General features: G+C 38.6%; 1 protein-coding gene and 1 long non-coding RNA gene across 3 annotated transcripts; one reads left to right on the forward strand and one right to left on the reverse strand.

The window, feature by feature from the left end:
- Positions 1-9,444: 9,444 nt before the first annotated feature.
- On the reverse strand, positions 9,445-12,745 carry LOC131007661 (G-type lectin S-receptor-like serine/threonine-protein kinase At4g27290). The gene is made up of 7 exons (XM_057934586.1): positions 11,449-12,745; positions 11,152-11,286; positions 10,914-11,035; positions 10,635-10,845; positions 10,310-10,547; positions 10,085-10,235; positions 9,445-10,003 (listed from the first exon to the last, which is right to left on the reverse strand). Exons 1-7 carry the CDS (start codon positions 12,743-12,745, stop codon positions 9,710-9,712), a joined length of 2,448 nt encoding a protein of 815 aa, XP_057790569.1. The 3' UTR covers positions 9,445-9,709.
- On the forward strand, positions 9,582-12,941 carry LOC131007721 (uncharacterized). Of its 2 annotated transcripts, none has more exons than XR_009096220.1 (2): positions 9,582-9,724; positions 10,594-12,941. It is a non-coding gene; the product is annotated as an uncharacterized LOC131007721 (long non-coding RNA). The 2 variants fall into 2 exon arrangements; XR_009096221.1 differs by having other exon boundaries at positions 9,708-10,026.
- The last annotated feature ends 159 nt before the right edge of the window (positions 12,942-13,100 follow it).

Consider the following 13,100-nt stretch of genomic DNA (forward strand, 5'->3'; position numbering starts at 1 on the left):
AAGAGAGGAGTTCAGACCAGGGTCCGGGCACAAGTGTGTCTTAGCGTGCTAAGAGTGAGCGAGAAATCCAACCCAGGGTGTTGGTGGGTTTGCTGTGCACCTTTAAGCATTTGCCCAGAGTGTTTATCAAACTAATCATTTGACCGTGGATTAGGAACGTTGTTTTCGAACAACGTAAAAATCCTTGTGTTCTTTATCTGCTTTCAGTTTTTCCTTATCTGTGCTAAATCTGTTTTCAACTGAACTGGATTAACTAAAAAGTATAACTAAGAATTTTATAAGTGACAAATATTTTCAAAAGGCTATTAGCGTTAAGTTTAAATTTCCGTTGCTGAGATATTAATCTAACTGACCAATCAACTGATAGTCAGTAAGATCAATAACTCTACTCTGTTTTGCAAACTCTAGACTGAAGCCCTACGTGGATATTAGTTAAGCTCTGTGCTTGACTGAAGTCAAATTACTGAAGTCACTTCAGTCTCAGTCTTCGACCATCTTTCTAATTGAAATTTAGATAGTTGTTTTACGCCGCAAAAATAGCCTTCAGGTGTATTCCTCCCTCCCCCCATACACCTGTTCAGTCAACCTTCCGGGACCCCAACAGTGATATTACTATTCATTTTATAATTTTTCCGAACGAGATTTTTCAAAATTTATTTTTATGAGCTATGTGTATTGTGAATTATGTGTGCACTAATTATTATAATTATTTTTTGTCACACAATTATACGATGATTGATTTATGATTTAATTAGTGAGAAATTTTCCTAATTTATCTTTTCCTACAAGTTTGATCTCATTAACTAGTGTAACATTATTTCTTTATTCTTTAATGGAGATATTTATACAAGTGGAGCAGTGGGCAAGCCACTTGTTAACTTATTCATTAAGAACTTATTGGAGAAGCTTTATCCTTGTCTTAGTGAGCCAGCAAGCTTACCTTAAGCAAAAGAAGAAAAAAATCATTTCTTCTCCATCTTTTTCTTTCGTCCCCCCCCCCTCCCCTCTCTCTCTACACTCTCTCTTTTCTCTCACTAAACTCCATTGATGAAACACTTCAAGCTCTCAAATCTTCTATACTTTAATCCCCTATCAAGATCTATCTTTAAACCTATACAAGCTTTGAATCAAGATCAAGTTTGGAGAAATTTCAAGAAGTGAAGTTAAAGGGAACTTTTCATTCTCTCATTCAAATATTTGAGTAAGTGATAGATTCACTTATATCTAATCATAAATTAGATGAGTATGTGAGTATATGGAAGAAGCAAGCCTGAAGCAAGAAATCAACCCCTCCCCCATTCCTTGAAATTTTTGAAAATTAGGGTATTATACCCTTCCAAAAAAATCATCTTCTTTTCTTTAATTGAGGTGATTTATATGTAATTGAGAATCCATTGAGTTGATATCCATGAGTTTTTAAAAGGATTATGATGATCTATAAAAATTCTTGTGAGTTAGTTTGCTAAAATTTGGGAAGTTTTGATTGGTGATGAGATTTGATGAATTGATGCTTGATTTATGTTATTGAGAGTGCTAATGTGATGAATCATGGATTAGATTGATGGTTTGATTTTTTATTTATGAAAATTCCTATGAGTTAGTTTGATGTAAATTGGGTATAATTGATTCTTTGGTTTAATTTGCTAATTGGTCAAGGATATATATATATGCAATCAAATGTGTTAATATGCTAGATATAAGGTTTATTTGATGATTTGGTTTTATTTACAAACTTTCAAAAAGTTTAGTTTATCAAATTTACAAATTCAATATCAATTTACAAACTTTCAAAAAGTTTAGTTTATCAAATTTACAAATTCAATATCAAAAACTTAGGTAAATAGGAACTCGAGTTGTCATGAAATGTTTAGCTTATTTCTTAGCATAATCACAGGGGCTATTCAAATCCCACAAAAGCTCATGTAAAAGTATTAAACTACTGACAATCATATGGATTAAGCACTTTGAGAGAAAGAGAACATAACCTTAAGATTGCAGCGGATTTTCGGGGATCAACTGGTTGTTGCAATTTTCAATTCAAGAAAATCTTTAATAGTTTCAGTGAAATCTCTACTAGATGGGGCAGATTCGGTGAGAATGCTGATCTCGTTCCCCGATGATGTGAGAACACCGATTTCTTTTCCTTTCTCTATTTTGTCTTGCTCCACATGATCCTCGCATTAATCACTAAACAACGCAAATAACTATCCAAATTCATAGTATATCCTTAATTGAGTTCAATCATATTTAACTCAAAATCAAGCTCTAAAAATCCAGCCTAGAAACTGGGGCAGACCCAAGGACTTGGGATTATATCGCCATCGTGAGTCATTCAGAAATTTAAATAAAATGAGCAGACCAAGCATATATCCATTATTTGTGCTTATGACAGATTCCAGATCAGTAAAATTTTGATTCATAATCATTCAATTCACCTTTTTTCAGCACACGTAAACACCTGTGCATACTCAATACAATCACACATTTTGCAATCTTAAATCTTAGGGGGGTGTATTAGTTCAAGACTTTAATAGATTTCTGCAGACTTTTAAAGTCTGGGTGTATTAGTTCAAGACTTTTAAAAGTCTATGAAAATCTTGGTGTATTCGTTCAAGACTTTTAAAAGTCTGTAAAAAAATTTGTATGTATATTCGTTCAAGACTTTTAAAAGTCTATGCAAATCTGGGTGTATTCGTTAATCTATGGACTTTAAAGTTGGAATGACTTTCATTAATTTCGTTAAAAAAATAGGCATGAACAAATCCGAAGACAGACCACGAGAATTCACAAATCTTGCAAATTCCCTGCGCTCACTGGGTTCCAGCACCCGCGGCCAAGAAGCCAGCGGCCGCTGGACCCAGCGCTCGTGTCCAACGAAGCCGGCGCTCGCTGGGGCGCCGCGGCCGCTCGGGGGTGTCCAGCGCTCATGGACTCCTAGCGGCCGTTGGGTGCCTGTCCATCGCTCGTTCAATCCCCGCGCGCGCTGGGTTTGTGGATTTCAAGTCCGAAAAAATCACGTCAAATTCTTGCTAATTCATTAAAAATCTGACCGAGAATTCATTCAAAATCATGAAGAATCCCTGATAATTCTATAGACTTTTAAAATCCATGGACTTTTAAAATCTACATAAGTCTTGAACTAATACACCCCCCTTAATATGCACCTCCAAGATGGAGGTAATAAACAAAAGGTTAATCATCACAATCATAGTGCGCATATTTATTTGCCTCCAACAATTGAACCAAAGTTGTCATGTTTGATTAATTCGTAAATATTGTCAATTCACAGACAATGAATTCCATACTTCAAATTTGTAAATAGCAAAGTCTAGTTAGATAAGTTCATAGATCATAGATCATGGGACTCCTATAGCGAAAGCCACCTAAAATCAAACAAAAGCTTGTGATCAATTCCAACAACTGCTGTAACTTTAATTCTTAGAATATGTCACAAGTCCATATGAACCATTAAATAATTGTATACAACTTATATGCAGTTATAATACATTTCCATATACAATTTACAGTAGCATTCTCAAGAGATAATTGTGAGCATAGTTGTTTAAGACTTGCAAGATGCATCATAATAATAAAACCATTCATCAAGAAGGTTGCAGGACCATAGGCACATATCCTTAGTTTTCCCCAATTAATTTCAATCAAATTGAATTAAGAGAGAGATAGAGATAACTTATCTTATTCATTAACAGTGATGTCTGATGCCGCCATATTTAGGGGGCGATTGTCGATCGCCGATTTTCGGCATGGAATATGAGTCCCACTTAGGGAGAGGGAGACTGAGACTTTTGATATCCGGCAACTCACCGGGAATTTGGAGAAAAAGAACCAAATAAATTATCCTGCTCTCTCCTTTTGAAAAATAGGGGAGAGAGAGAGAGTCACCCGACGATGCGGCATTGGGCGGCGATATGCAGACATGAGCAGACCTCTGCTTCGCTGGATAGGAAGGGATGACAATCATTTGCCAATTTTAGGTAAAGCAACAATGATTTTTGTAAAGAGGGGCTAGGGCTCCATCCCTTCCCTTAGCTGTTGCTTTAAGCTAGAAGCGGTGGTTGTCGCCTCATCATCGAGGCAGGGAGAGAGAGGAGAGTCAGGCGAAGGCGTCACCGACCGGACGAGGCGGGGCATCGAGAATTGGGGCTTATTCCGTTCGAGGTGGTCGTGGTTGGCTGTGGGTGGCGAATCTCGCCAAGAATCGTGGGGACTTTAGGGATCGTTTCCGGCTTTGATAGAAAATCATAGAGAAACGTTGATTCTAGGGTTTAGATTCGAGAAACTGGGCGCTGGAGCATAAACTGATAGGAAGCACAGATTTGAGGAGATGGGGATTTTGGATCAAATGTTTTGGGGATTTTATGGAGATTCAAAATTGGGGATCCTTGATTTTTGCTAAAGATGGCGACTGGTCAAAATTTGGGAGATTTTTGTGGTGGTGCGGGGTGCAGGCGGTCGCTGACGGCTATTCGATCGGAATATTTGGAGAAGAACATGGCGATACCAATTTTTTCTTTTTGTTGGGAGTTGGAGGATTTTTTTCGTGCTTGAGGAAGAAGGTGACGGTTGTGGAGCTGATTTAGGAAAAAACCCTTGAGCTGGAGATCTCTTGAAAGAGAGCTGCCATTTTTTGGGAAAGAAACTGGAATCCAGTTATCCAGATCAATCGGCCTTCTCGCCGGAAACTAGACCAGAAGCAGCCAGAAAGTTGTTTTTTTTTTAATAGTAACCGAAAAATTAATTAATCTCACCCCTTAGCTCACTTTCCCACAGACGACGCCAGTTGATGAATCAAAAATCAACACCTAACTATAAAATGATAAACGACAAAATAATTTATGTGGTTCGATCATAAAGATCTACATCCACGGTGAATTTTTGGGGTTTTCACTATAATTGGGGAGCAATTACATTTACAAGTTGTGAGAATTTGCTAGAATGACTAACTTTTTAAACTTATCTAACTTAACTTATAAGTAAAAAATGAATGACCCCCTATTTATATGCTATTAAGTGAGCTTGGCCCATTTCACCTCTAAGACCCATTTATCTAAATAATCAGGCTTAAGCCCTTATTACATAAGTTTTGAGCTTGGAGCCGAGTCGTTGGGCTGCCAAGATAATTCTCGATTGATAAGGTTAGCCCTGTCAAATCAGTGCTGCACAAAATATTGGAATTGATCACGCGGAAGCACAAAAGAAAAACAGGATCGCAAGATACCAAGATCTTCAACAAGCAAAACATGCAAAACACAAACAACAGCAACAACACCAACCCTAGAAGCTAGGAGTTTCAAGATCAAGCCGATTTACCAGAGCCGTCTCTCCCAGGAAGGGGAGAGGCCGGACTTACCTCTTTCCTTGCTCGTCGGGAGCGAATCGGCGCAGCCCAAAGGGGCGGCGGGGTGAAGGAGGTGCGGTCGGAGGGTGCCCCGGCTAGGTCACCGTGGCTCTGATACCACTGTTGGGTATCTTCGCCTAGCCGGAGGTTCACCTCTTGGTTTCCGACCGTCCTGCCGCCTTCACACTGCACTCTAGTGCCAAGATCCACTTCACGATTCTTCACCTTCGTCTTCACCTGTCTGTACCTGCAGAACACCAAGAGAAGCAACAAGTCAACAGATACAAAGAGAGAAAACGAAGGAAGACAGAAAAGTAGGAAAGATCGGAGAAGATTCGAGGTGGGAAAAAGTGTCCCAGGGACACAGGTGGCTCAGATTTTTCCCACGGTAGGCTCGGCTCTTCCGGCAGCGTTAATGATCACGGCTCAAAGGAACATGGAGAACTAATCGGCACTCAAGTCTCGCTTTGCACAGCCACCAAAAATCCACAGTGTATCACCAAACAGGAATCCAATTGACAGGAATCCGGCGATACACGCAATCAATCGGAGCGAGGTTCACACACACAGTCACCAATCAGGAAACCACGAACAGGAATCCGGCGACACTTCAGGAAGGAATAGCAGAGCCTTCCGGTCAATTAGTGTGTAAAACTCCTTCCAATGGAAAGCAATGCAGTGGGGATTAATAGAGGTCGAGCAAAAGGCAGGTGGGAAGACAAAAGGGGGCAGCCATTAATTGGGGGGAGAGCTCGAGGGATCAGCAGATCAAAGGTCGGGGGAGAGGAAGGGCGGTGGAGAGGGGAAGACAAAAAAAAAAGGTTAGGAGGGGAGAGAGAGGAGCGGCGCAGGGGAGTGAGGAAATGGGGGGGGGCTGATTTGGACTTAGGGTAAATGAGGGTGAGTGATTTTGGGCTTGGGCTTGGGCTTGGGCTTGGGTTTGGGTTGGGAATTAATGATATTGGGCCAACACTCCACAAACACTTTACTACTTGCTATCATATATCTAAGCATAAATCATTGATTCATTTCAACCAGCTAATGCAGAAGAAGGCGAGTATATATACCTCCAATTTTGGGGAAATCACACGACTTAATTAAAAAAGGAAGCAAATCACACGACTTAATTAAAAAAGGAAGCAAACCATACGAAATGGTGTAACGACTAAAGAGTAAATATACCTCCAGTTTTGGGGAAATCAAGCGGCGGTGGGCGTCGGGAAATCGCCGGGAACAAGCGACGCGTTAGTAGAACGGAGGCGAGCGTCGACGGGAGGAATCGCCGGCGTCTCGGTGTGGACTCTGTGTATGTCGTGAGTCAGTCGTCGGAACGGCCAAAGGCGGCGCTAGTCAGTTGCCGGAACGGCCCGAATTTCAGAGGGGCGGACCGCGAGTGAGTTTGAGATTTGGGAATAATTCGGCTATTTCCTTAAAATTAAAGTAATAATTATAAAAATTATTTAATTGAATATTTTATAATCGGGTATATGGGTATCCGCCGGGTAACCCGAGGGTACCCGATACCCACAATTTTTTGTGATAGCAATACCCGCACCCGACCCTCTTTGTCAATTTTGTGGGTATCGGGTATCCGATACCCGTGCGGGTATCGGGACGGGTGAGGGTATACCCGATACCCGCAACCCAAATTTACACCCCTACTCGTCATCATATTGAATGAAGGTAAATATTATATTAACATAAGTATACATTTGTACTAATAAATGTATATTTTATACTTATTAAAAGTAAATATTTCTATTAGAGTTTATAATTTAGTGCTTAGGTTTTAGTGTTTAGGGTTTAGGGTTTAGTTTTCAAGGTTTATGGTTTAGAAAATATAATACTTTATATTGAATAAAGGGTTAATTACGCCAAAAACCATGAACTTTGGGTCAATTTCCAAACTTGCCATGAACTTTTTTTTTTATATAAAAAATTCCCTGAATTTAAGGGGGTGAACAATTTTTCATGACTTTCAAGAATCCCCAAATTGAGTGCTGGCATGGCGTTGCCGGCGGTGCACCAAAATGACGTCGTTTAGTTGGAGAAAAAACGACGTCGTTTTGAGCCCCAACCATGCCTCCCGCTTGGCGGTGGCAGCTTCGGGTCTGCTGCTCGCCGGAGTCAGGGACGATCGGATTCAGCAACAGAGAGGAGAGCTAGACTCGATTTCGAAGGAGAAATAAGACATTAGGGCGGCGGAGGTCCCTCTGCAAATGCAGAGCTCGCCGGAAATCGAGCAGCAGCGGCAGCAATTCCAAATTCGCGGAGCCCCAACCATGCCACAGCTCGAACTGGGAGGCGGCGGCCGTAAAAGGTCTGTGGGGGTGGTTGGAGGAAAAGGAAGGCGGCAGAGGTCCCTCTGCAATTGTAGAGCTCATCGGAGTTAACCCTTATTATTTCACAGCACCAACTTCCAATTATTGGGCCAACCCAAACCCTAAGCCTTAATCCTGAACAAACAATTTGCATTTATTGTGAAACACAATCGTTAAAGTCCAAAACATACAGAAAATTTGTATCGATTGCATCCGTCTCCTCATTCTCATCTGCATTGCTTGGCCTGCAACCATGGCGGAACAGGTTATAATTTGTGTGCTCGTGTTTAGTGGGGAGTGGGGTGTTTTTATTAATATAATTATTTAGTTTTGTGAGTTTTGGTTGGGTGTGATCTGCAAAATCAAATGGGGGTGTTTTTGCAGCTCGAAGAATTCGGGAAAGGGTAAAGCACCTGGAAAGGGCGGCAACCGCTATGCGATTCCGGCGGCGACGTTCCGCCGAACCTGGAGGTGGGGAAAGGAAATGGATTAATTTAATTTAATTTTTTATATTTTTCATTAATTATTTTCCATGTGTTAATTTTTCAGTACAAGTAAGCGCCAAATCAGCTCGATATTGTTTAAAAATTGCCACGTCAGCTCGGTATTCACTGGAGCTCAAAATCGTGGAAAAATTGTTCACTCCCTTAAATTCAGTGAATTTTTGATATAAAAAAAAAAGTTCATGGCAAGTTTGAAAATTGGCCCAAAGTTCATGAGTTTTGGCGTAATTAACCCATGAATAAAGGTAAATACTTATATTAACATTTGTTGTAATTATTGTTATAATAAATGTAATGTTTAAAAATGATTACATTTGTTATAATTATTGTTGTAATAAAAAGTAATTATCATTATGAAGAATTGTAATGTTTTCAAAACATTACATTTCTTCACAATAATGTTTATTTTTATTTATAGGAACTTTTACTTTTAGTTATTTGCTCAAGTAGTTATTTTTGTAAGTGAAAGTAATTATTGATATTAAGAAAAGTAATATTATTTTCACTTGCTAGTACTTTTATTCTTAATTATTTGGTTTAGTAATTATTGTCGTAATAAAAAGTAATTATTGTTACAATGAAATGTAATATTTATAAATTATTACATTTGTTCATGATAATTGTTACTTTTATTCATGACAATTTATACATTTAGTTATTTGATCAAATAATTATTATTGTAATAAAAATAATTATTAATATGTATAAAAATAATGTTACTTTTACTCGTTAGAACTTGTAATTTTGTATATTTGGTCAAGTAATAATTTTTGTAAGAAAAAGTAACTATTCAAATGCTGAAAAGTAATGTTTTAAAAATATTATTTTTTTAATGTTAATAATTACTATTTGTAATAATAATAATAATTACTTTGGAATATAATGTGAAAATAAATAAAATACAAAAAAAATATTGTAAAAAATCAGAAAAAAAGAATAAGAAAAATGTGAAGCATTATATGAAGAAAATAAAAAAAACGCGCAAGAAAAGAGAAAAAGGTAAAAACGTAGGCAACAAAAAAAGGGAGAAAAAAAAAAAGCAAAACAAACGCAGGAATAGAGAGGGGGGGGGGAAGCGAATAAGACCCATGGGGCAGTGGGTTTCGAAGAAAACAGAAAAAGGTAAAAACGTAGGCAAGAAAAAAAAAGGGGGGGGGGGAAAGTAAGAAAAACGCAGGAATAGAGGGCGAAAAAAAGCAAATAAGAACCATGGGGCAGTGGGTTTCGAACCCCTGTCCTTTGGGTTAAGAAGTATAGCGCATGTTGCAAATTATACCACCCCACACAATTGTTTATATTTATAAAAATCTGGAAATATATTTTGATACGGGTCGGGTTAGGGCTGACCCAACCGCATAGTATGCGGTGACCTCACACAAGACCAGCTCATTCAAAAATGAGATGCCTAATTTTCGCCTAACTGTCAACTTCAAATTCAATTTATCGACAACACACTCAACTACAATCCTCAGTCGTCGTCGGAAAAAGATTAGATTTAGAGCGAGAAATGATGGATGTGGAGCTCCTCATCTGCCCTCCAGGTCAGTAATGGTCAATGTTTTATCTTCTGAAGTACTACTTCTCGCAAGACTGCAACTTCTCTCCATAAAAAACCCAGGCTCTTTAGGTTCTGCCAAAATTACTCCATCATTTCCTAACATTGACACCACAGATGACATGTTTGGCCTATCTTCTGCAAATTTCTGAACACATAATAATCCCACTTGCATGCATCTCTTCACTTCATACTCCGCAAATGTATCATTCAAATACTCATCCATTAACTCCAAAATCCTGTTTTCTTTCCATAGCAACCATGCCTGCCACAAGGATATATCAACAAGTAAGTTACTGAGAAAAATTGTTTCATGAAAATGGCATCAAAGTTTTAATTTGTATACATGGCCCAAGAGGTTAAGATAGTGGTCGGAGTCTCCATATCCTCTGTTCTTTTTCCCACTGATAATCTCCAACAAAACCACTCCAAGACTAAAGATGTCAGATTTCACCGAGAATTTCCCATCAATTGCATATTCCGGAGCCATATATCCACTGCATAAATGTATTCATCTTAATGCCACCATAGAAAATGAATGAAAGAATTTAAGGATATGAAGAAAACTTACTATGTCCCAACAACTCTTTTTGTTCTAGCAAGAGATTGATCCTCTTCAAATATTCTTGCTAAGCCGAAATCTGATATTTTTGGATTTAAATGTCCGTCTAGTAAAATATTACTCGTTTTGAGATCCCTATGAATAATCTTTAATCTGGAATCGTGATGGAGATATAGCAATCCCCTTGCAATTCCCATGATAATCTTAAAACGCTTAGGCCATGTCAGTAGTCTCCTCCCACTGTGATCTGCAAATGATTGAACATCATATGAATATTTTAATGGTTTTTGCAGGATGAACAAGTATGGGATATGACAAGCTAATCAGAGTGTACCAAAAACAAAGAGGTCAAGGCTTTTATTCTGCAGGTATTCATAGATTAGCATCCTTTCTTCTTCTTCAATGCAACATCCCAATAGTCTTACAAGATTTCTGTGTTGAAGTTTTGCAATCACCATAACTTCATTTCTGAATTCTTCCAGACCCTGTTGTGAAGATTTCGATAATCTTTTGACAGCAATTTCTTCTCCTGATAGCATTTTCCCCTGCTTATGGAAGTTAGAATACGAGTATACTTTTAATCCAACTTCAGCACTCTCACTTAGAATGTTACCTTGTAAACAGTACCGAAACCTCCGACTCCAATGTAGTTTTCCGTTGAGAAATTATTTGTGGCTTGCACAATAGTTGCCATTTTGATCACAGTTAATTCTAAATCCTCATCATTCCATTTTACTGGTAAAAGCGAGAGTAAAAAAGAATAAATGCTTGAGAGTTAGCTTGAGTTTATGCTTTGAATATGAATAAACTCTCTTTCTTAGAGCAGTCAACTACAGAAGTTCAATTGTTACCTTGCCCCTTTCGTCTTGACATAAAAAGTACAGCTCCATTGATAATGGCTGAGACGAGAACACCAGAAGCAATTGATACCAGTATGAATTTAGTAGGCCTTTTATACTCCCCTTCTTCTAAACCTCTGCTAAAATCTACAGGCAAATTCGAACAGCTTCTATGTTTAATGATTCATACTTTTACGAAACAATTAGGTCACAACATGCACGTAGTGCAAGTATCCATCTTAAGTTTGGAGCTGAGATATGCAGATCTAGATAGCGTAAATGGTAGTTACTAGTTATGAAACTACTAACCTAGTTCAGAAAGTGGCACACGGATATAGATCTTCTGCTTACTATCTGCTTCAGAGAGTCCTTTGGTATCCATGAGATCACCAAACCACATCAAGCAGCCATTGCCCCCATTGGTGATGAACGAATTAGCATAAGCGGTGCAACTACAGTTTTTAAGGCACTCAGATTTGCACTCAGCGAGGCTCATGCTTGTATTTAACAGACATCTCAAGGTATCAGGATACTTCACCCCTCTAATCTCTTGAAATCCATCTCCGCCCTCACAATTCAACGGTTTAGTTCTAATACATCCACCCGACCAATCGTGAAGATCCCAATCCTTTTGGAGCTTGGGAGCAAATCCCTTTAAACATTGGCATCTAATTGGCCTGTCAGATCTGCAGATACAGTTGTGGCCACAGCTATCATATTCATCGCACGTATCTTGTGGAAAAGAGATGACATGATTCCACTTGTCTTTTCTGATATTCATGGTATGGCGCTGGAGTGTACCAGATGTATCCAAAGTAGTTCTCACCGGAATTGAGTTCTCATAGACCTCTTCAATGGATATCAACCTCTCTTGCCTGAAAACCAGTTCTGTTTTGAAAATGGAATTGGGAAAGGGTGCGTTACCACAAAAATACATCCCATTCCACTGTCCTACTCGGTATCTTTTGCTTGCCCCTCTTAGAGTCACCGTCTCAGCCAAGCCCCGATTTTGGATCCGGTGAACATAATCACCGGGAGATGGATCGTCCGGACTTCTCCATGACGTCAGATATCTCTCAACACCAGCATCAACATCATCCACCAATTTCATTCCTGGTAACATGGTGTCAGTTGGGTAATCAAAACTCTGCCACATGTAGCCCTCCGTCGTGCTTGTGTTGTCGTTTAAAAGAACCATGTTTCCAGTATCCAGGAGCTGTAAAACTGGATTTGATGCCACCGCTGATCCTGATGAATTCGCCACCCAGATAATGCTTTTGCCACTGCTTATAACAAGACTTCCATTTCTGGAGATCATGAAAACTGGTGCTTGTGAGGCGGTGATGGGATGGTTTCTGTTTGCAACCCAGACTACTACTTCTGGTGTGCTCTTGTACCATATTCCCATGAATCTATTTGAAGATTTTCCAGGTGAGAAGAAACCCATTTCAAAAACTTGGTTTTGAGAGATCAAAGTCTGCCCGATAACAAGCGTTTGATTTGGTACAAGACTGCAATTGTCAACTGCTCCAACTATTAAACTCAGAAAGAAGATGTAATGAAGCAGATGGCAGAGGATTGAAGTGTACAAGAAGAACTGTGCCATGATCAAATCTAGTAAGTTTGATTTAATTCACAACTTTGTTTCAAAAAAAAAATTAATTCACAACTTTGTGTTGATATTACATTTTCTATCTCCATTATTTTTAGATGATAACTTTTAGATGATAACTACCTATGTTATTTTCTAATGGTGTATAACTTGAAACTTAATTCATTTCTAATACATTGAATTTAATTCATGTACCGACTAAAAATAGTATTCCCTCCGTCCCAAATGAAATGTCTTGTTTTTTTTCGGTACTGTTATTTAGGAAAATGTTAATTATATTATTAAGTGGTGTGGTGTAGAGTTGAAAAAGTGATGTGGGTCCTAAAAATTTTATTTTTTAGGATAATTT

Source organism: Salvia miltiorrhiza, chromosome 2, assembly GCF_028751815.1.
Source record: "Salvia miltiorrhiza cultivar Shanhuang (shh) chromosome 2, IMPLAD_Smil_shh, whole genome shotgun sequence".
Classification (NCBI taxonomy): Eukaryota; Viridiplantae; Streptophyta; class Magnoliopsida; order Lamiales; family Lamiaceae; genus Salvia; species Salvia miltiorrhiza.